This window comes from Balaenoptera musculus, chromosome 4 (genome assembly GCF_009873245.2).
Source record: "Balaenoptera musculus isolate JJ_BM4_2016_0621 chromosome 4, mBalMus1.pri.v3, whole genome shotgun sequence".
NCBI lineage: Eukaryota > Metazoa > Chordata > Mammalia > Artiodactyla > Balaenopteridae > Balaenoptera > Balaenoptera musculus.
In genome coordinates, this window is record NC_045788.1 from 139,762,573 (window position 1) to 139,783,757 (window position 21,185).

At 38.5% G+C, this 21,185-nt stretch overlaps 1 protein-coding gene across 1 annotated transcript in view; it reads right to left on the minus strand.

Annotated features, from left to right (window-relative positions):
• DSCAM (DS cell adhesion molecule) overlaps nucleotides 1-21,185 on the minus strand; it is a 605,868-nt gene that overhangs the window by 266,864 nt on the left and 317,819 nt on the right. The window contains exon 8 of the mRNA XM_036849729.1: nucleotides 20,617-20,892. Coding sequence (XP_036705624.1) covers nucleotides 20,617-20,892 — 276 coding nt within the window. The remainder of the gene's footprint in view (nucleotides 1-20,616; nucleotides 20,893-21,185) is intronic.

Consider the following 21,185-nt stretch of genomic DNA (forward strand, 5'->3'; position numbering starts at 1 on the left):
TTTTCTGCTATAAGAAGACATTCTTATGCTTAATAAATATTGACAGCCTACACCCTGCATTAGATGAAGTTGGATTGCACTGTGTTTGTTCATAGTTGTCATTAGGCGGGGAAAGTGCCAAGTTGTAGCAAAAGTGCTTGTATTTCTCTAAATCTTGCCCCAAGTGTTATGAATGTTTACTCCATATTAACTATTAACACTTAATAAGTTGACATTTTAAAAATAAAAAGTAACTATGTTTCCTCTTCTTTGCTTTCTTACACACAGAAGCCTAATTTTGAGCCTACTCAGACAAGCCTAAGCACCCATTGTTGGCTTGGTGCTTTTTATCTGAATTGCAGATCATTTTTCTAAGATAAGAACTTTGCAACCAGACTACCTGGGTTTAAGTTCAGCTGTGTTACTAAGTAAAGTCATTAGCACCCCTATGTGCCTCAGTTTCCTTATTTGTATAATGAGGGGGGCTGCTGTGAGCAGTGAATGAGCACAGGGGTCACAGACTTTCACATGCACCTGAATTGGTTTCTTAGCACTGATTCTATTTCATAAGCCTTTAATATGAGGAAAAAAACAGAACAGTTAAGCGAAACATTAGTGGGCAAGGGAAAGGACTCCATTTCTCTTATTAGTTACAATACGGAGAAGAAATATATAAGGACTTACTTTCCAAGCCCCAGATCAAGAAAGAAAAATAAGGGCTTCCCTGGTGGCGCAGTGGTTAAGAATCCGCCTGCCAAGGCTGGGGACATGGGTTTGAACCCTGGTCCGGGAAGATCCCACATGCCGCGGAGCAACTAAGCCCGTGTGCCACAACTACTGAGCCCACGAGCCACAACTACTGAAGCCTGTGTGCCTAGAGCCCGTGCTCCGCAACAAGAGAAGCCACCGCAATGAGAAGCCCGCACACCGCAAGGAAGAGTAGCCCCCGCTTGCTGCAACTAGAGAAAAGCCTGCGCGCAGCAACGAAGACCCAACACAGCCAAAAATAAAAATAAATAAATAAACTTAAAAAAAAAAAAAAAGGAAAGATAAGATGTAGCACCTCTGACCTATCTATTTAATAACAAAACAATATGGGCCGTAGGCCGTTAATAATTATTAAATACAAGAGTGTCTTTTTTATAGCAGAAGAAAGTTATAGGACAGAGAAAGGGCACATACATATTATTTTTGAAGAACAGAGGCAAGAAGTAGCTACAGGTGAATCAATTTTTAAAAATTCATGCTTTCCATAATTCTAAAATATATGTAATTCACTGGTTTATAGAACTCTAAGAAGTACAATTATAGTTAAAGAAGTAAATTTCAAAGCGTTTAGGTATAAAGTGACACTGCTGGAAATGAAGATTCCAAACCAGTGAAAACAAAGGTCAGAAAGCCCAGGCACTAACTCTCACTCACGTCACTCAGGGGATAATCCCTCCCTCTGAACATCGTATTGTAAACTTCTGCGGCACCCTTATTATCTCCTTTCTTGGTCTAAACCAGACGCTGAGAATTCAGGCATATTGATGAGGGCTCAGTAAGAAGCCACGACTGGTAAGGTAAAGGTGGGGAGAAACGAAGCATAAACTATAAAGAGTAGATACAATGCAACACACACAGCACCGGGGGACATTGTTTGCTGGGGCACACTGCCTTTAATAGCCAGATGTTTTGCAATTAATACGATATCATAGTGCATAATTAAGACTCTGACTCATTAGTTATTGTTAATATATTACAGGGGAAAAAGATAATATTTAAAATATTTTAAAATGTATTTATAAACAGAAACTATCCAAGATAGTTAAAATAAAATTTTCACGATGAAAGGAAGGATTTAGTTAGAGGGAAAAGTCATTTTTCCAGAATAACGTCAGAATCAGGCTTGTAACTTCTTATTTTGCCTGCCACATTACATTGGGATGCACTTTATTTTTTTAACACAAATGAAAAGACCTGTGTGTCATGTCACTTCTTACCACATATGTTGTCTCCCTTGCTTCAGCCACGATACACAAGTCTGCTGTACAAAATGCTTAAAAATATTTTAAGGGATCCAGAATCTTATATTTTACATGTATTAAGATATAAAATTGGAGGCAAAAAGTAAACCAAGTGATTCAAAAACTCTTGTAATGATTTTGGTGAAGCCAAATCACCTGTTTGAGGTGCATTGCTTATTGTGCCTGAGTCATTATGTCACCTTTTAAGGTAAATTCTCTGAATCTTATTGACAGTAAAACCTTGTAACAATACAGGAGCAGAAATTCTGAATGTGACCTGCGGCAGGTTTCCACATAACCGTCCTTCATAAAGTATGTAAGTATCTGCTAAATGTCACTTCTTACCAGGCTTGTGTATTTCATTCTACATAATGCTGGGGGTTCCTTTCTCTGAGGCAGTGCAGAGCCCTTGAATACTGTCAAATGTTAGTTTAGATTCCTATTCTTTCTAAACCCTTAACAAGAACATTAAATCAGGCTAATACATTTCTGTGTCTTGCCCCTCAAAAATTAACTGTATATTCCTTTTCACAGGGGACAGAACAAGTTTTACTGTCCCCCTCACCCAGAGCGGAGTAGGACATACTGAAAGAAACATAGTTGTGTGTTGGCCAGTCTTGAGTAGTTAGCGGTGTTATCTTGATCCAGTTTTTTTTTAACTCTATGATTCCATTTCTTCACGTGTAAAATGGTGACAGTGACACAATTCGTGAGTGTCAGGAGAGGGCTTTACGTAACATGCCAGCCCCAGAGCCCAGGGTGTACCTAGAAGTAGCTCAGTTTAGCATCCTTCTACCTTTCCTCTTCTTAACTCTTTTTTTTTTTTGTCCCAAGGCCCATAATTCACTGGGAAAATCAAATACATTACATGCCTGTTGAGACATATAAGGCTCTTATTTACATTGCCATATATAATTTCATCAATTCCAACATTTTGTCATTTCATTTCCAGGGGTAATTTAACTCCGTGAGTCTCCATACAAACGTCTCAGGTTGACAGCTTTTGGTATCAGGCTGCTCAGGGAGTCTGCCTCAAGCCAAAGTATTCTGAGTCAAGGCTGTGGATATTTTCATCTTTCTAGCTCCTTTTCTCCATTCTGTTTAACAAGCCCTTTCTTCCCGTCCTTTAAGACATTTTCTTTTTATAACATCTTACATGTTTCATAAAGTCTCCAAAAATTGCATCTCCTAATCCTGCCCATTGTGGGAATGCAAATCCCATGGCTGATCTCTGAGAGTTCAGTCCCAATTACACACCCATTTTAGGATCCGTATGCCCATCAGGGGTGCCTAGAACCTGCGTAGGCTCAGGGCTCTGGACTGTCCATCCAAATACAAGCTGTGGCTCGAAAACCGTGAGGCTGGTGAACACGTGTGACTTGTGGGTCGAGCACATCGCTTAATGGACTGTCTACCCATAGAACTGGTCCTTTGTCCAATTCTGCTACTTTACAGTATGCTTTAGAGTACAGAATTGTAGATTTCTGCCCCTATGTGATACAGTCCTCCATTCTGTTCACACAACACAATTAAAATCTTTCTCCAGCCACCCCAAGAGCCTGTTGTTCAAGACTTTATAATAAAATGTATGACACGTGAATACAGTGATCTATGTATGAGGCTGTTTCCTAAGTAGAGTGACCCAGGATGCAGGAGATATACCGAGTTTATCTTTTTTACTTCCCACAACTAGTGGAATAAATGGCGCCTTGTACATCTTAATTGCATAATAGTTTTTGCAAATACCTTTTAAGAGGTGATGATGAACATGTGCCTACGTTTTGCACATTAGACAATCCTGAAGTTACGAATACAGAGGGAGATACGTCCAGGACATAACAATGATGAGATGGCGAGATGGGAAGGACACAGGTGATGCTGCTATTCAGCCAGTAGCCTGGGGGCCCATGAAGTTTATGACGTGATAGAATGAGCAGACTAAGCGATTCCCAAGTGGTTGGTCACTAAATCTAGAAACTGAGAGGCATGCATACTTCTGTCTTGTTCTCAATCGTATCATCTAATAAATCACTAAATCCCTCAAGATTCCCTGGTCTAAATCTCTTTTGAATCAGGACCTTTCTATGCATTCCTACTTCCACCACCAGAGTCCTCTCTTATCTCTCACCTGTAGCAAAATAATAATTATTTTATTCTCCCTGAAATGCATTTCCCACATATCCGTCACCAAAGTGTTCTGAAATGCAAAACCCTCCTGAAAACCTCCAAGTGTTCCTAGAGTATAATTTCCAAGATCCTTTACCCAGTCTACAAAACCCTCCAAGATTGTCTAATATACCTACTTCTATACCTATCACTCTTTACTCCTTTTGCATTCATGTTCTCACAACAACAAATATTTTCCGTGCACACATATTGCATGCCACATGTCCTAGGGGCCCAGGACTTCTAACTAGTGGACCCGCTGAGCCACCCCTCCCCCTGCTGTTAGGGCAAGTTGGGGAGATAAAGTCAAGACCTGGCCTTGCTTATTCAGGTACGGCCATAAGTGCCAACTCTAAACCACTGTGTGAGCTTGTTCCCCTGAGCTGAGTGACTTCTGCCAGAGCTGCTTCTGGCTCACCACGAATTGGGCTGCCGGTCCTTGGCCTGTACCTGCCGAAGTGAGAAGGGCATGACCAGAGCCCTCCAGAGCTTCAGGAGGATACAATGCACAAGTAAGAAGGACATTGCTGGGAGCCGGCAGGTGCTAAATAAACCGAGGCTTAAGCATGTGCACATAAATGTGGGCTTCTTTGCAAGCCCTTCTTGACCTTTCTCTCTAAGCTCCCTTGGGGTTCAATATGAACTGATATTAACTGACACCCAAACACTGACCTAGAAATAAAAGGCAGGAGTGAGCCAGCAGGCTGCTCTCTGGCGCTGCTGCTGGGTGGGAAAGGCAGAGAAGGAGTGAGTCATTGTCTCTCCCGTGTGGTAGGATGGTATTCAGGGTCCATCTCTAAAAATTCCCTTAGGGAGCTGTATCCTGGGCATATTTTCAACAACCCAAGCCATATAAAACGTAAAAATTTAAATAGGTTAAAAGTATCTATTTTTCTTTAGCCAGAGATTGAAATTACCACACTTAAATTCCTGTGGCTGAGTTAAGTAGGCAGTTTGGGTGCATTTAGGGAAATTATTTAAGGCGTGCCCAGGTAAGGAGAAGAATCCCTGTTTGGCTTAGAACTCTTTAAGACAGGTATCATAGCAAAAACAGTAAACTGGAGTTTCAGAGATTACTCAGCTCTGGCTACATTCTAAGTGATAAACATTCTCCTTCATAGACAGAAAACAATAGTGGGACCAAATCACACATATTTACCCCAGTTTCAGAAAGTCCCAGGTTCAAGACACCTGCCGTGACTTGAAGGCCTGTTTACAAGTGAAACAAACAACACGCAAAATCATATACACGAATTTCACAATTCTCGCTCAAGATGAGCACCTACAGTTCTCAGTCTCTTCACATTTGTCCTACTGTCATTAGAACACCATCTGCTGTAGATATTGCTGTGATAAAACACATCTTTTCTCAGATTACATTGCAAGTTTTACAGTGAGTGGAAACTATTTTGCTTTCTGGTATTATTTCCTAATGCATGTTATTTTTTTTTATATAGAATATTGTCCTCATTTTACTCAACAAAGGGTCCAATACAGCCAATGAGGTGTTAGGTTTTTTCAATTATTAGAACTGAATTACACAATGTTTGTGTGATCAATGTGATCAGAAATTATCTATATATCTCTCTATATTACTAGGGACTAGTAATGTATTCTCAGGAATAATAAATGTTGTCACCATCTCTGCTTGCTTATGGGTATTTATAAATCCTAGACAGATGGTTTATAAGAGTTCATAGATCCCATAGCAAAGCGATAATGAGGGTAGGTGCCTCGTCCATTTGAAAAGTTCACACGAAGTAAGAAGGACATTAAAAACCTTAAATAAATAGTTCAGCGATTCAAAGGAAGACTATGTTCCCCTCACTAATGGAGACATTGTTCCTCAGTGCCCTGGCCTGGCTTCCTCCCTCTGTTTCCCTGACGGTCTCACTTACAGCCTCCCTGCCAGGTGTGAGCTCGATGCAGTGGATTGCCTCATCAACATCTTCATCCAAAACTCCTTCTCAAGCTTCCTGCCTACTTGTTCAGTTGTCCACTAAGACCTCCATCTGGATGGCCCAGAAGCATCTCCAATCCCAAACCAAACGTGTCGTGTTTCCCCTTAATCTAAGCCTCTCCTTCAATTCTCTAGCAAAATCTCCCAGCTGCAAGAAGCTCAGAATAATAAAAGTTATTACATGAATGCTATTTATAATATAACATGGTATGATATGCTACGATACGATTTCGTATAATATTCCTAGCTGTACATTACTCTTTATCTCCGACCTCTCTTACTGGCTGTGATGTCTTGTCTACTCCACCTCTCAGTACCTCTTGCATCTGGCTCTTTTTTTCCCCAGGCATTCTTCCATCATCTGTATTTTTTTTTAATAGATCTTTATTGGAGTATAATTGCTTCACAATACTGTGTTAGTTTCTGTTGTACAACAGAGTGAACCAGCCATATGCATACCTCCCATCATCTTGTATTAAAACTTTTCAGTTGTGTCCTAATTGGTCTTCCCATTTGTTTTCTTTCTGAAGTATAATCCATCTCACATACCTCAATCAGATTAGTTTTTCTAAAACACTTTTGTATCTCCCTCTGCTTCTATCACTTCGCTGCCTTTAGGATGCAGCAGGAGGCACGGAACGCTACAAGATCTGACACTGTCTCTGTGCCGACTCACACCATTTGCCTACAGTAAGTGTCCTTTGGTTCAGCCACATGGACTCTGAATGTCAAGGGCTGCACCCTGTCCCTCTTTCTGTACCCCGCCCCAGCAGTGCCCATTCTCACCCCTACCAGCTTAAAGTGTGAAAACTCAGCTCAGCTGTTACCTGCTTTGGAGATTTTTTCAGGCTGTAAATCCCTTTGAGACTCAACTCAGTTTCTCTTGGAAACCTTTTTTTTTTGACTCCAGAGTTTATGCCCAGAACTAGCTTGATGTCCATCTTCCGTACTTCCAAAACACCTCCCATATATTTCTTTGATGGCATTGTGTTGAAAGCAGTGACTTTCTTATTTGTCTGCCCACTCTTCTCCCATCGCTAGTTGAAATGTTTTGTTTCTCACCCTGTGCCACTTTCCTCAAGACTTTTGCTACCTCCTGTCATGTATTATAGTTATTTGTCTATAGATCCTCCCACTGACCCCAACCCTGTGTTGGCAGTGACCATCCTATTATTATTTGATCTCATTAACAGTAGATGCACCGATATGGCCTGAATAAACTAAAGAAATCATAGGAATCAAAGAGATTCTTTGAGTTAAAAATTATTTTGGTAACAAAACATCTAGTCTAATGATGCTACTACCCTCCACTGTGACAGTTTTCATCTCCTATTTGAAATATTGGACTAGTGTTATTAGAGAAAGTGGGAGCAATTTAATGAAAACCTTTTTTTTTTGGAAAAAGTATTTAAGATGTACATTGATAGCTATTTAACATCTGCATAAGTGGTAGGATTTGATGTACGTGAAGACACGTGGCCCAGGTTCCTTCAAGGACATGAGCCCCAGATTCTGCGAGTGACCTCAGGGGGCACCCTTCAGTCATCAGCTACTTCAAAGGTGGGCCCAGCTGCAGAGATCTCCCTCACCCAAGTGCAGGCCCTTCCAATGAGTGACTGAAGAGGGCACTTGTGCCCCAACTCAGGACAACTCTGAAGGAGCACTCTTTCTCCAGAGCCCCCTGCAGGGTCGGGTGAGCCCCCTGCTCATCTTCTCCCTGTACCCAGTCCTTCTCCCTTCCCCTTCTTCCACACGTGCTGATGGTTAAGGACACTCCCTGGTAAACATCCTGCACACCAAACTCCATCTCAGAGGCTGCTCCCGGGAGAATACAACCTGCAACACTTTGCCTCATCTAAACTAAAATAATTGATCTACTATTCATAACAAAACCAGGTCTGTTTGTAATATTGCCTCTGTATACTGCATCCATCCATCCATCCATCCATCCATCCATCCATCCATCCATGTTGCTTTAATTCATTTTGGATTGTGACCAGGGGAGAATTATCATGTGCGCTGGGTCCTCTTTTAGTAAGACCCCTCTGTACCTGATTATCAGTATTTTCCTATTCTCCTGAAGAACAGAAAAGGGATGACAGAAGCAAGGGAAAAAATAGTTTGAAAAGTTAATTTTAAGAATGCTGCTCATTACCTTCAAAAAGTCTGCATTTGCTTATTCATTTGTTTGTTTTACTCATTTACCTGTCCTAAGCTCAGCCAGTGCTCAGCACCGAACTTCCGTCTTTATCTTCAATATGGGGCTATGCATATTCACAAGCTCAGTAAGTGTATGTCCAAGAGTACAAAAATGAGGAAGAATTCAATGCCAATATTTGAATTAGAACCCAAGAAATCTCAGAAGGCTCAACTTAAAAACACAAGAAAACCTGGCAAACATTAATCACACACACACACACACACACACACACACACAAATACCCAAGCACGTACACATGCTGCAGGCACTGGATAATGGGTTTCCAGTAGATGAAGCCAAAAGCATAGGTAGGGTTCATAAGCTAAATACAACCCAACAGAATAGCACAGTTGACATAAGAATAGTGTAACTTCGGAATAAATCAGAGATGAGTGTAGCTAACCTACTAAGATTTTTAAACAAGGTCGTTCTTATGTAGGATGCCTATTTTGGACTACCAGATTATGAGAAGAACTACGGAGCCATAAATATGACAACATAAGTATAAAGGTAAAAGAAACTTTTAAAATGTTTTAAAATACCGATTAAGTCCATGGGAGAAAATACACTTAAAGCATTTTAGGAAGAAAAAAAAATCCTTAAGGCATAATGTAGAATTATAATAAAGAGAAACAGGAACTGCTGTTTTCATCAGCTGGAAAGATACGTATTAGATATAAAGAAAAGACAAACTGCTTGAAATTTTCAGAAATAAAACACTAAAACAAGCCATGAGAAACATGACAGCATCTTCTTCCAAAGCACTTTCAGGAAAAATGGACCACCTATATACATGCCTGCAGTGGGATATAGGGATAGGAATTGGGTATTTTTTTCAGGGGATTCTAGTTTTTAACCATATGAGACGTTTCTTCAAGGATTTTCATGGAAGGCATTTGATAGCCATAACCATATTACGTTGAAATGAATAGTTTCTTTAACATTTAAAAATGATGAACACCTGCAGAATTCATGAGAATTTCTGTATTTAACAATAAGAGTCACCTTGGACTGAGGAGATAGATAGGCAGGTTACTTTTCTCCTGGTTGGGGTCAATAACATGGTTACATAGAGACTTGGTAATAAAACTGAGTAGTTTTCTGATTAACCCAAACTAACTTGCATCTCTAATATATAAAGAAACGCCATTTGAATCATAATGGCATCAAGAAAATGAAACATAGCTCTCGTGTTGTACCAACCCAGGTGGAGAAAAGACTCTTCCAGATGGGTTGCACTTATTTTATTTTTATTTCTATGGACTATTAGTGCAGGCAAAGCCATGGGACTCAAACTAGAGGTGATGACAGCCAGGCGAAATGACAAGGACAGCCAAAATTCACAAAATCGCTGGCATTCGTTTTAAAGCTTATCTTCTTTTCCCAATTAGCTTCTTTACAAGAATTGCTAGTAATAGCGAGGTATTTACTTGAGAAATATTTTTCATGACCTTGACTTAGAAAAGGTCATCCTTCTTTAAAAGCTTGGTTATTAACTGTAACTGACTTCAGGTGGCTGTATTCTTTTTTATGAAATACGTCATAGAGAAGACAAGGATATAAAAAGGTAACTATGGTATTTCAACAAAGCTGTAAGTCAGTGAAGTTATTTTGGCAAATTTCAGGCATTGAATTGGTGATATAATGAAGGAGGGATATTGTTAAATGCATGAATATAGACCAATGAAAGATATGTCTCTCTATATTCCATCCACCCAATATTCACATCAGCATAGATCTATGCAAAACTAATTATACAGACCCCTCTCTACGCTTTCAGCCAACTGTGTGTCCCTGCATGAGTCTCCTCAATTTTCGGGGTCTCTAATTCCTCTTGGTGGCTTTCAGCATAGACGTGTTCTGATTCTTTGAAAGTAAGGTACAGAGTGAAATCTTCCAAGTATTTTTATCACTTGTGGACAACTTGGAAGATTCAGGTCTGCAAAACCAAGGTATTCTATTGCCACACCCAGATTAATACACATCATAAGCAACTGGCTCTTTCTTGAAGAAATTAACAAATTCTTTCACTGAATTGAATAGTTAGTACAAGGACGTTTATGTGCTTGGAGATATGATTGCAGCATATTTATGAGCACTTAGTATCAACCGATCTTTTTATAAACCTAATTATCAATACTTGAGTGAACCTGTTCAGTGCCAAGTTAAGAGAGAACAGGAAGTAGAGAGTAAATGGAAAATATAAAATAATCTGACTAAAACAACTTTTGATATAAAATCAATTCAAATAAACATATATGTGTTAAACATGCATCAAAAGCCACACACACACACACACACTGGATTAAAAATTGGGTTCAAGCAACATCACAGAATAAAAAGCTACATAAAAGCAGGAGTTGAAGAAATGGGAAAAGATCTACCAGGCACAAAGAAGGCAAGAAGAGTAATTTTCAATCATATAATAGATATTACAAGACAAAAAATTACCAGAGATCGTAGCAGAAGACAGATAAATCAATTATATTTGGTAATATTAATGCCCACTTTGATCACTGGTCAATGAAAAGGAATAAAAAAATTGGCAAAGTTAGAGATGAGATATAACACAATTATTAAATTTAATCTAACACATACAAGTTTATGCCCAACAAATGTATGAAAAAACAGACATTTATTAAAATATATGAAACATCCATAAAGAAAGTTTCAATACATTTCACAGAACGAAAATGACCTCTGACCACACCACCAGGATATCTTGATATACGGAGAAGAGTGGAAAGCATGGGTCATTTAATAAATGATATTAGGAATACTGACTCAATCAATAAAGAAAAAATTGGACACCTATTTCTACTATATCTCCAATCCTCAATGTGGACTGAAGACCTAAATGTGGACAGTGGAATGTAAACACAGAGCAAATATAGAAAAAAAAAATGTAGGCATGGATCTTCCATGAGCGCAGAGACTTCTTAAACCAGATCCCAATGAAGATAATCAAAGATAAAGAGTCAAGAGATCTTGGAAAATATATTCACAACTATTTATAAGTAACAAGAGATTCATATTTACATTAAAGAACTATAGCAAAGCAGGAAGAAATAGCAGGAAGACTGATGGCAAAATGGGTAAAGGAAATTCATAGATGGGACACCCAAATACCTAAAGAGAATATAAAGAGATGCTCAACCTCAGTAGTGATAGAAGAAATTAAAACAAACATTACATCCATTATATTGCAAAAATTAGAAGGGCAGATAATACTAATTATTGGCAAAGATACAGGGAACTGTGAGCTTCTACACATGGCTGGTGGCGGCATAAACTAGTATAGGAATTTTGGAGAGTGCTATTCAGTCATTAGTGAAATTAAATTCTATGATGTAACAATTCTATTTCCTATACTATACTATATTCTATTCTATAACAATTCTATTTCCTAAGTATACTATACTTAGTATTACATATAGGTACATCTACAAGGATATTTGTTGTAGCATCATATATAGAGTCAAAGATCTAGGAGACAACCTAAGTGTTTACTTTTATGGTTTTATCTTATCTTTATCTTAATAAGGGCATAGAAAGCGTATTTAAGATAAATATATGCACCACATCTTCTATATCCATTCCTCTGTCCATGGACATTTAGGTTTCTTCCATGTCCTGGCTATTGTAAACAGTGCTGCAATGAACACTGTGGTGCATGTATCCTTTTGGACTATGCTTTTCTCCAGACATATGCCCAGGAGTGGGAATGCAGGGTCATATGGTAGCTCTAATTTTAGTTTTTTAAGGAACCTCCATACTGTTCTCCATAGTAGCTGTACCAATTTAATTCCCACCAACAGTGCATGAGGGTTCCCTTCTCTCCACACCCTCTCCAGCATTTATTGTATGTGGATTTTTTGATGATAGCCATTTTGACTGGTGTGAGGTAATATCTCATTGTCGTTTTGATTTGCATTTCTCTAATAATTAGCGATGCTGAACATCTTTTCATGTGCCTCTTGGCCATCTGTATGTCTTCTTTGGAGAAGTGTCTATTTAGGTCTTCTGCCCATTTTTTGACTGGATTGTTTGTTTGGATGACATTAAGCCTCATGAGTTGTTTGTAAATTTTGGAGACTAATCCCTTGTCGGTCATGTCATTTGCAAATATTTTCTCCCAATCTGTTCTCGTTTTGTTTATGGTTTCCTTTGCTGTGCAAAAGCTTTTGAGTTTACAATAGCCAAGACATGGAAGCAACCTAAATGTCCATCAACAGAGGAATGGATAAAGAAGATGTGGTACGTATATACAATGGAATATTACTCAGCCATTAAAAAGAATGAAATAATGCCATTTGCAGCAACATGGATAGACCCAGAGATTGTCATACTGAGTGAAGTAAGTCATACAGAGAAAGAGAAATACCGTATGATATCCCATATATGCGGAATCTACAAAGAAATGATACAAATGAACTTATTTACAAAACAGAAACATACAGACTTAGAGAGCAAACTTATGGTTACTGGGGGGAAGCATAGGGGGAAGGGATAGTTAAGGAGTTTGGGATCGACATGTACTGCTGTATTTAAAATGGATAACCAACAAGGACCTACTGTACAGCACAGGGAACTCTGCTCAATGTTATGTGGCAGCCCGGATGGGAGGGGAGTCTGGGGGAGAATGGATACATGTATATGTATGGATGAGTCTCTTTGCTGTGCACCTGAAATTATGACAACATTGTTAATCAGCTATGCTCCAATAGAAAATAAAAAGTTTTAAAAAAGATAAATATATTAAGTGAACATAAATATGTGGCATGGAAATAGGGAAGAACAATACCAGAATTGGTGAATGGTTTAAAAAAAATATAAAACAACATAGGGAATTTGTATGAACTGATGATAAAGGTGTGGTATAAACTAAATACTGACAAAACAGAAGAAAGTTCCCATCTGACCAATCAGCACCTGGGTTTTTGTTCTTGAGCCCAAAGGAATGTCTCAACAGTGGGGACTCAGGTTATAACAAAGAAGTCTTATCTTTAGGATCGAGGTGATATTCTCTTTTCCCTCTTTCAGACATTATACAATTCCTAGAAGGCTGTGTTCCTCTGAGAGTAGATGGACACATCCATGTGTCCTTACAGAGGAAACCAGTTTCTGAGCTTTGTTGTACACAACACAGTTGAACAAACGAGGATGTTAAAGATGGTGAGTCAGGAAGGCAGTGGCTCATTGCTGCCCGCATTGGGTAGTTTCTATGGGGAAGGGGGAGCGTTCCTCTGAGCCGCCCCAGAGGAAACAATGGGACCAGAAAGAAGAGGAAGAATTAGAGAAGACAGATTTGTATCAACAGGAGGAAGAAATGTCTGATCATCATGGCCAAGCAGAATCAGAAAAGGGCTTAGAGCTCACTGGGGGCACTGCAGAGACCCCGTGCAGACAGTCCGGAAAAATCTGAGTACAGTCGAAGGGGAGGTTGAGTATCATATGGGATGCTGGTCTAGATGAACCCCAAGTTTATCCCTAAGGTTCTATCCTTGTATCATCTATTTACACATATGTAGGCATATTTTATATATACTTAAGTCCATCTACATTTGAATATAATACACATAAATATTTACACATGATTTTAACACATACAAATACTTTGTGTGAATGTAATATCTTTATATTTATAAATAAATGTAATAACATAAATATTTGTCATATATTGCATGTGCATAAACTACAAATTCTGTTGAACTTATGTATTTTGACAATTACTTGTGTTTGTACTAGTCCATATTTAATGAGTTTAAATTTTTCTGATTAAAATATTATCAGGGCATTATCACTTAAGCACTACCAAAGGTTTTTTTTCCCTGCGTGTGTTTGTGTGCACATACAACTGTGTGTATTTCCAGAGAGATTGACAATGGGTCAGGCAGTGAAAGTGTGAGTAATCTTCTTGTCATGTTTTCTTCCTTTCTCATCTCTACTTAATTCTCTCCTTCTTGAAGTCCCTGTGTCTAACATGCATAACAAGTATTGCAAAAACTTATTTCTCCCACAATTTTAATTTTAACTGAATAAAAATTTGCATTCTTTGACTTCATAGCAAATCAAATACATGTTCTTTTTCTTTTTGTCTACTTAGAGGAAACCAATTTGAGATATTATTTGTAAAAAAAAAAAATTAATATAGTGTTTCCTTAAAGAAAGGTACCAGTAGTGGGATTGCTGGGTCATATGGTAGTTCTACTTTTAGTTTTTTAAGGAACCTCCATACTGTTCTCCATAGTGGCCGTATCAATTTACGTTCCCACCAACAGTGCATGAGGGTTCCCTTTTCTCCACACCCTCTCTTATTTGCAAAACAGAAATAAAGACACAGACATAGAGAACAAATGTATGCATACTAATGGGGAAGGGGGTGGTGGGAGGAATTGGGAGTTTGGGATTAACATATATACACTACTGATACTATGTATAAAATAGATAACTAATGAGCAACTCTACTCAATGTACTGTGGTGACCTAAATGGGAAGGAAATCCAAAAAATATATGTATATGCATAGCTGATTCACTTTGCTGTACAGCAGAAACTAACACAACATTGTAAAGCAACTATACTCCAATAGAAATTAATTTTAAAAATAAATAAATAATTAAAATGTAACAAGAAACGGGTTAAAAAAAAAGAAAGGTACCAGCTTCATTTTCCAGATTGGAAGAAAAATTACAAAGCAACCTATCTCCAGGACAAATCTGTTTGAAGGCAAGTGCCCCAGCTGAGTTTGGAGCTCAGTTTTGACATCCTAACCAAAGTAAAGAACTTCTCTTCTGTGGAAGTGTGAGAGCACGTCTCCTCAGGTGAGAAACTACAGCCATTTAAGCACATTTATACATGAGTGCATCTTTGGTAGTTTACAAAGGAGGGATGGTGAAAATTCCCCACATAATCAGCTTTCTTTTGCCACATTAGGATATTACATTAACAAAGAGAACTTAAATTCCCATTTGAAGTCATAAATTACCACGAAAGTGTTACACATTTAATGTATTGCCTTTATGTTCCCCCACCAGATGTATTTTCTCCCATATTACTCACAATAGAAACTGTACACTCTCTAAGTAGTTGTTGAAAATCAATACAAGAGTTTTGCAAATGACTAAAATTTATGGTCACACAAGACCCTAGCAAATAGGACCTTAAATTAAACATTGCTCAACTTTAATGAGGCACCTAAAAGAGAAAAATAACCTCGAAATGTTATGTTTTCTATGAACAGTATTATAAATGACTCCAGTAGCGGAGAGAGGAGAGTGGAAGAAAGTGAAAGTGATAAAGAGAAGACTCTTCATCCCTGACAGAGTTGGGTTTGGAACCTGGTGGAGGTTGATGGTGCTCTGGCTGGAAGGGCAAATGAGCAAACGTCAGTCACAAAGTGGGAGTGGGTGACACTGCCAAGGTTGTTTCCATGCACAGAGCTGCAGCTCTGCCTGGGCCAAGTGACATTAGCTGTCAGGAGCCCTTGAAGAACGATGTCATTAGAAGACTACATTCCTGGCCGCTCACTGAGAGGTGGAGGAGAGCAGACGCATTCTCAGCGCCATTTTTAACAGGGTGTTCATTTCCCCAACTGCACCAACAGTAGCTCTGTGAGACCGCCAGGATGACAGACGAGGTGAGATGCACCCTATGATCAAAAGCTGCAGTGGGAGCAGGACCTTTCTGCCAGATGGTGCAGAAGAGCGTGTCAGTTAGGCTGCAGAACACAAAGGGTCACTACCATGAGTCGGAAATGCTGTCAACGACACCTAACTCTTCCATCAGTTTGAAGCAGGACACGATAAAAATCTGTCTCGAATTAGAACTGGGAAGGGCTACATATGGAAAATGAAATGAAATATGAAAGAGTGAATTTTGTGACTGCTTTTATTTCCTTTCTAGCATCAACATCTCATCTCATTATTGACAAATATTAATTTTTTTAACTTTTTATTGAATAAGAGTCTTTAAATTTTATAGCACTTTATAATTTTCAAAAGTTTCACACACATGATTTCATATAATCCCATAATAATCTTTTTAAAAAATCCCCTACTCCTATATCGCCCCTCTCCCCTCCCCTCTCCCCACTGGTAAACACTAGTTTGTTCTCTATATCTGTGAGTCTGCTTCTTTTGTATTTTACTCACTAGTTTATTGTAGTTTTTTCTCAAAAAACTAAAAATAGAACCACCATATGACCCAGCAATTCCACTCCTGGGTATATATCTGAAAATAACAAAAACACTAATTCAAACACATATATGCACCCCAATGTTCATAGTGTTATTTACAATTGTCAAGACAAGGAAGCAACCTAAGTGTCCATCAACAGATGAATGGATAAGGCAGATGTGATATATATACATATATATATACACAATGGAATACTACTCAGCCATAAAAAAGAATGACACTTTGCCATTTGCAGCAGCATGGATAGACTTGGATGGCATTATGCTAAGTGAAGTAAGTCAGACAGAGAAAGACAAATACTTATGATACCACTTATACGTGGAATCTAAAAAATACAACAAGCTGGCAAACATTAAAAAACTCATAAAATACAATTCCAAAAGCTTGATGCTTCTCAGACACACTTGCCCAGTTACAATTTCAACCATTGCTCTCTACTATTTTCAGCCCACTCCCCAAATCCCTATATCACAGTTCCCCTGGTCTGAATCCAGAATGGTGGTCCACAGACACATGATACTAAGCCTACCGTTCATAAGATGTTCCCAAGCCATGAATATTTTAGGTTCCCACTCTTGGACTTTCCATCATCTAGACTAGAACTTCTGGAGTCCTCTTTGGTTCTTACCCATGCTCACTCACCAAATCCATTCCTTCCTTTTCCTCTTTTCAATTTAACTAATTCTCCCTCTCTCTTACGTTAGGCACTCAATAGCTCATGCCCTTACTTCTAAGATAATCTCCTTTCTTGATTTTTTAAACAGCTTTCTTCCCAGGTACTCTGAGCTAATTTCTCCTCACTTCAATCCTGGCTTCCCATTTCAATGCGAATTACTTTTCAAAAACACACGATGGGGTGGTACTGGAAAGCAAAGATGTGTATTTGAGTCCTGGATATATTACTGGACAACCCTGAGCAGGTCTCCTGCTCTCTCTTATTCTGTTTCTCTGGTGATGCTTTATCTACATTACAGAGTCACTGTGAGTATTAATTAAGATTACAATTATGAAAGTGTTTTGTAAACGACAAAGTTTTACATAAATACAAAGAGAAGGTGACATTTTTATCTAGCAGCCAATTAACTTTCCTGGCAGTGTTGGTCCCCAGCAATTGGAACACTCAACTGGGCACTGTTCAAGTTCAATGTGGCACCTAAAATGAGGCAGGAAGAGCTTTGAACTGTGTTAAATGTAACGCTGCTTGTTAAACTGAAATGAAGTGAAAAAAGGGATTTTGACTTTCATTTCTCCCTACATGTTTGAAGGCAGCAAAATTGCACTTCTCGTTAATATATTTTAGAACTTCTCAAGTTTCAGGCATAACTAACGATCGAAATGTTATTTATATCAATCTTTGAGTTTTTTTTTAATTTCCCAAGTCATATGATACAAAATAAGTGAAGGGGGAAAAAAGAAGCAAAAAAGACAGACTGAAAAACAGTATTGTTTCCAAATGTCATCTACACACACACACACACACCCCACCCTAGTGTTAAAGAAAAACCTCCTGGAAACAAGATAAAAATGGCTTGGTTTTACAGTTTGCAGCATTATTAATGGAAACAAGTGGGCCCACTTCCAAATGAAGCCAACATTTGAGGTATCATATTTGCTCTTCTAAAATGATCTGAATACAGTATTCACTGTGTAGTCTAACCGCAAAGGTAATGGAGCTGTATATATATAAATAAAATAAGGAAGACTGTCTTCCAATTCTGCTCCACAGGGAGAGTCAAAAATTTCAGTCTTTTCCTGTAATTCAGTTGATGTCTTCTCTCTCCCTTATCATAATCCTTATCATAACTGAAAATAGTAAAGGTTATTAATTTTGTAAAAGCTTTGATGGGCTACAAACCTGACCACTGGAGTGTGATTTAACTTACATATTTCATTTCAAAACATTTTAAAATTCAAATTTAAATGCTCAGAAGTTAACATGGTTGCGACTTTCTACTGACATCTGAGGAAAGGCTAAAATCGTTAATGGTGTATAACTGTTACTATATGTTGACAGTTAGATGTCATTTTAAGCAAGAAATGCAAGTGGTATCTTAAATCCAATTACTCTAAATATCTTTGCTAGAGTGCAATGCACGTGAATATGACTCCCTCCAAAAAGTATGCCCTAGGTTGACATATAGGAGTCCAGAATTTATTATTTTTCACCTGGGAAGCCCTACACAGGTTTAAGCAGGCTTAACCCTATCCACTCAGCCTGCAGTATCTGCAGTTTCATTTGTCTACCCAAAAAGGTAAAATTCAATAAAAGTAAGGTGGGATATACTGTAGTATTAATAGCCAACAACTATTTATATTTAGTTTAGCCATTGCTCCTTAAAACAGAAGAAAGCATGTTTTGAAGCAATGATTAACAAAAAGTATATACTCTCTCCTCTGCCCAGGCATGTGCACAAAAAATTAACTTACAATGAATGCACAGCAGTGGAATATAGATTTCTTTAGCAAGTTTCGTATTCCCAGCTTCTTGGTAAACCCATTGTTTAAAGTCTTTCTAATCAAATTTTTGTTAGTGTGTGATATTCTCATATGGTAGGGTCCATGGAGACATCTAATCTGTCATCTGGAAGGCTATCATTAGAGACTGCCGGGCACGTCTCTCTCTCTGATCATTTGGCTGTTGTAAGTTTTACAGATCTCTTTGGCTCTAATATCATCTTGCATCTGGAGGGCATTCTGCTTTCTACCTCTCTGATCTGACTGCCACACCTGACAGCCTCCTTCCATCTGGTGCCCACTCCCACCTTCCCTACCAATGGTCTTTGCTTGCCTTCTTTTTATCCCTGGGGTTGGTTTCTTTTAGGGAAAATTCTTCGTCATCAAGTAGAACTTATTTTCTGAGGTATTGACCTACCGGGCATAGAGTAGATCTTCCATCCATCATAGTTAAAGAAATAAATACAATCACAAAATGAAGTTTTACGCAGCTATGACCAATCTGGCTTACTAAGAATTTCTAATGATTTGAGAAAATTCTTAGGATATGTGGTTATTAAAAAAATTCAAAGTTATGTGCAGGTGTATGTAATATGTAATACATAATACATGTTACCTAACATATACTACATAATCCAATACATTGTGCCTGTGTGCATGTGTGTGTGTGTGTGTGTATTTATAGGTGTCCCTAAACAGGTAAACAGGATTTGTGAGAAAAGATGGTTGGGGAAGACCACGGAAAACCTATGCAGTTTTGTAACCAGGACATTAAAAGACAATTATTGGTACCTAGGGAGATAACCGTGTAGCTCAGGCAGGCAGCTTAGCAGAGCAGGAGGCCGTTTCCACATATTTTTGGTTTTACTTCATGGTGCATTAGAGCTATTTCCATTACCTGTTTCCTGCAATTATTTACATAACTGAAAATTTTCATTTTATGTTCACTTGAGGAAACTGGATTGGGAAATGGAAGAAATGGGTTCCCCTAAGGGTCTGCCACACTACAAAGCTATATGTCCCTGGGGGAGTCCTGTCACTTTATAGGTCTTTACCGACAAGGAGACTGGGGTTGAGTTGCATGATCTCCAAAATTCATCCTGGTGGTTATAGAGCCCATGACAGTCCACGTCATGATGTCATGATGTAAAGAATAACTGAAAAGGCAGGAAAATTTGCTGTGGGGTCCTTTAAACATAGCATTCCTATGTTGTTGCTTTGACCCGCTCATCTGTTTTGTTTGAAGTCCTCATCCATTACAGAAAATCTCTTCTAGTTGGCTTCTAAAAGAACTCACTTTCAGGAGGCTTTAGGAAAACAAAGCTATGTGTTTTAAAACAATCTGTCAGACAACTAGATAACCAAGTCAATGATATGTTTCTTTTTTCTATGATTTTATAAAAACACAAATCCCCTGGAAAACCAAGCCAAAAATTCATGTGAAAGGAAGACTATATCAACCATCAGTCTGGTGAAGATGCAGTGGTAAAGAGATTAGAACATCTAATGCACTTTATCATTCTTCAGTCTTTGTAACTGTCCTATTCTGAATATGCAGATTTTGAGATTACCCCACTCCTCACGGTTGGTCTGGTGAAACAGCTGAGCTTGGTAATGGTGAGCTGTGTGGGGACCGAGGGACAGCCTTACCTTTGACCGTCACGTGGACGCTCTGGCTGGTGGAGAGCTGGGGTTGAACCAGCACGTTGCAGGTGTACTCCCCCTCGTCAACTTCCTTTTGCACATCCGAGAGTTTTAGCGTGCCATTGTTCTCAAATGCCACTTGGCGGTGGTTAAAAGGAAGCAGATTAGAGTTCTTGTACCATTTGATGGAGTAATATGGATAGCCAATCACACGACAGTGAATGTATGTGTCCCGTCCTGCTATTGCTGTGATATTTTTCATCGGTCGAATGCTTGCAGGCCCTGGAGAGACACAGAGAAACTCTTGAAAATAATTTAAGGGTACATCTTCTGTGTGGAAATGGGTACACTTTTCCTTGAGTTAAAAATGTAGATTAGTTTCATGTAAGGACATCTGTTTCAGTTAAGCACATTTTTTTCTGCATTTGGCATTTTCTACCAAGAAGGTTTTTTTTTTCCTTTTAATTTTGTTACTTTCACATGAATTGAGTGAGTGTTAAATACTTTAATTATCAACTACTTCTGTTAAGACGTTTTGAATTATAGGACAAAAGGCAATTTAATCAATAAAAGGT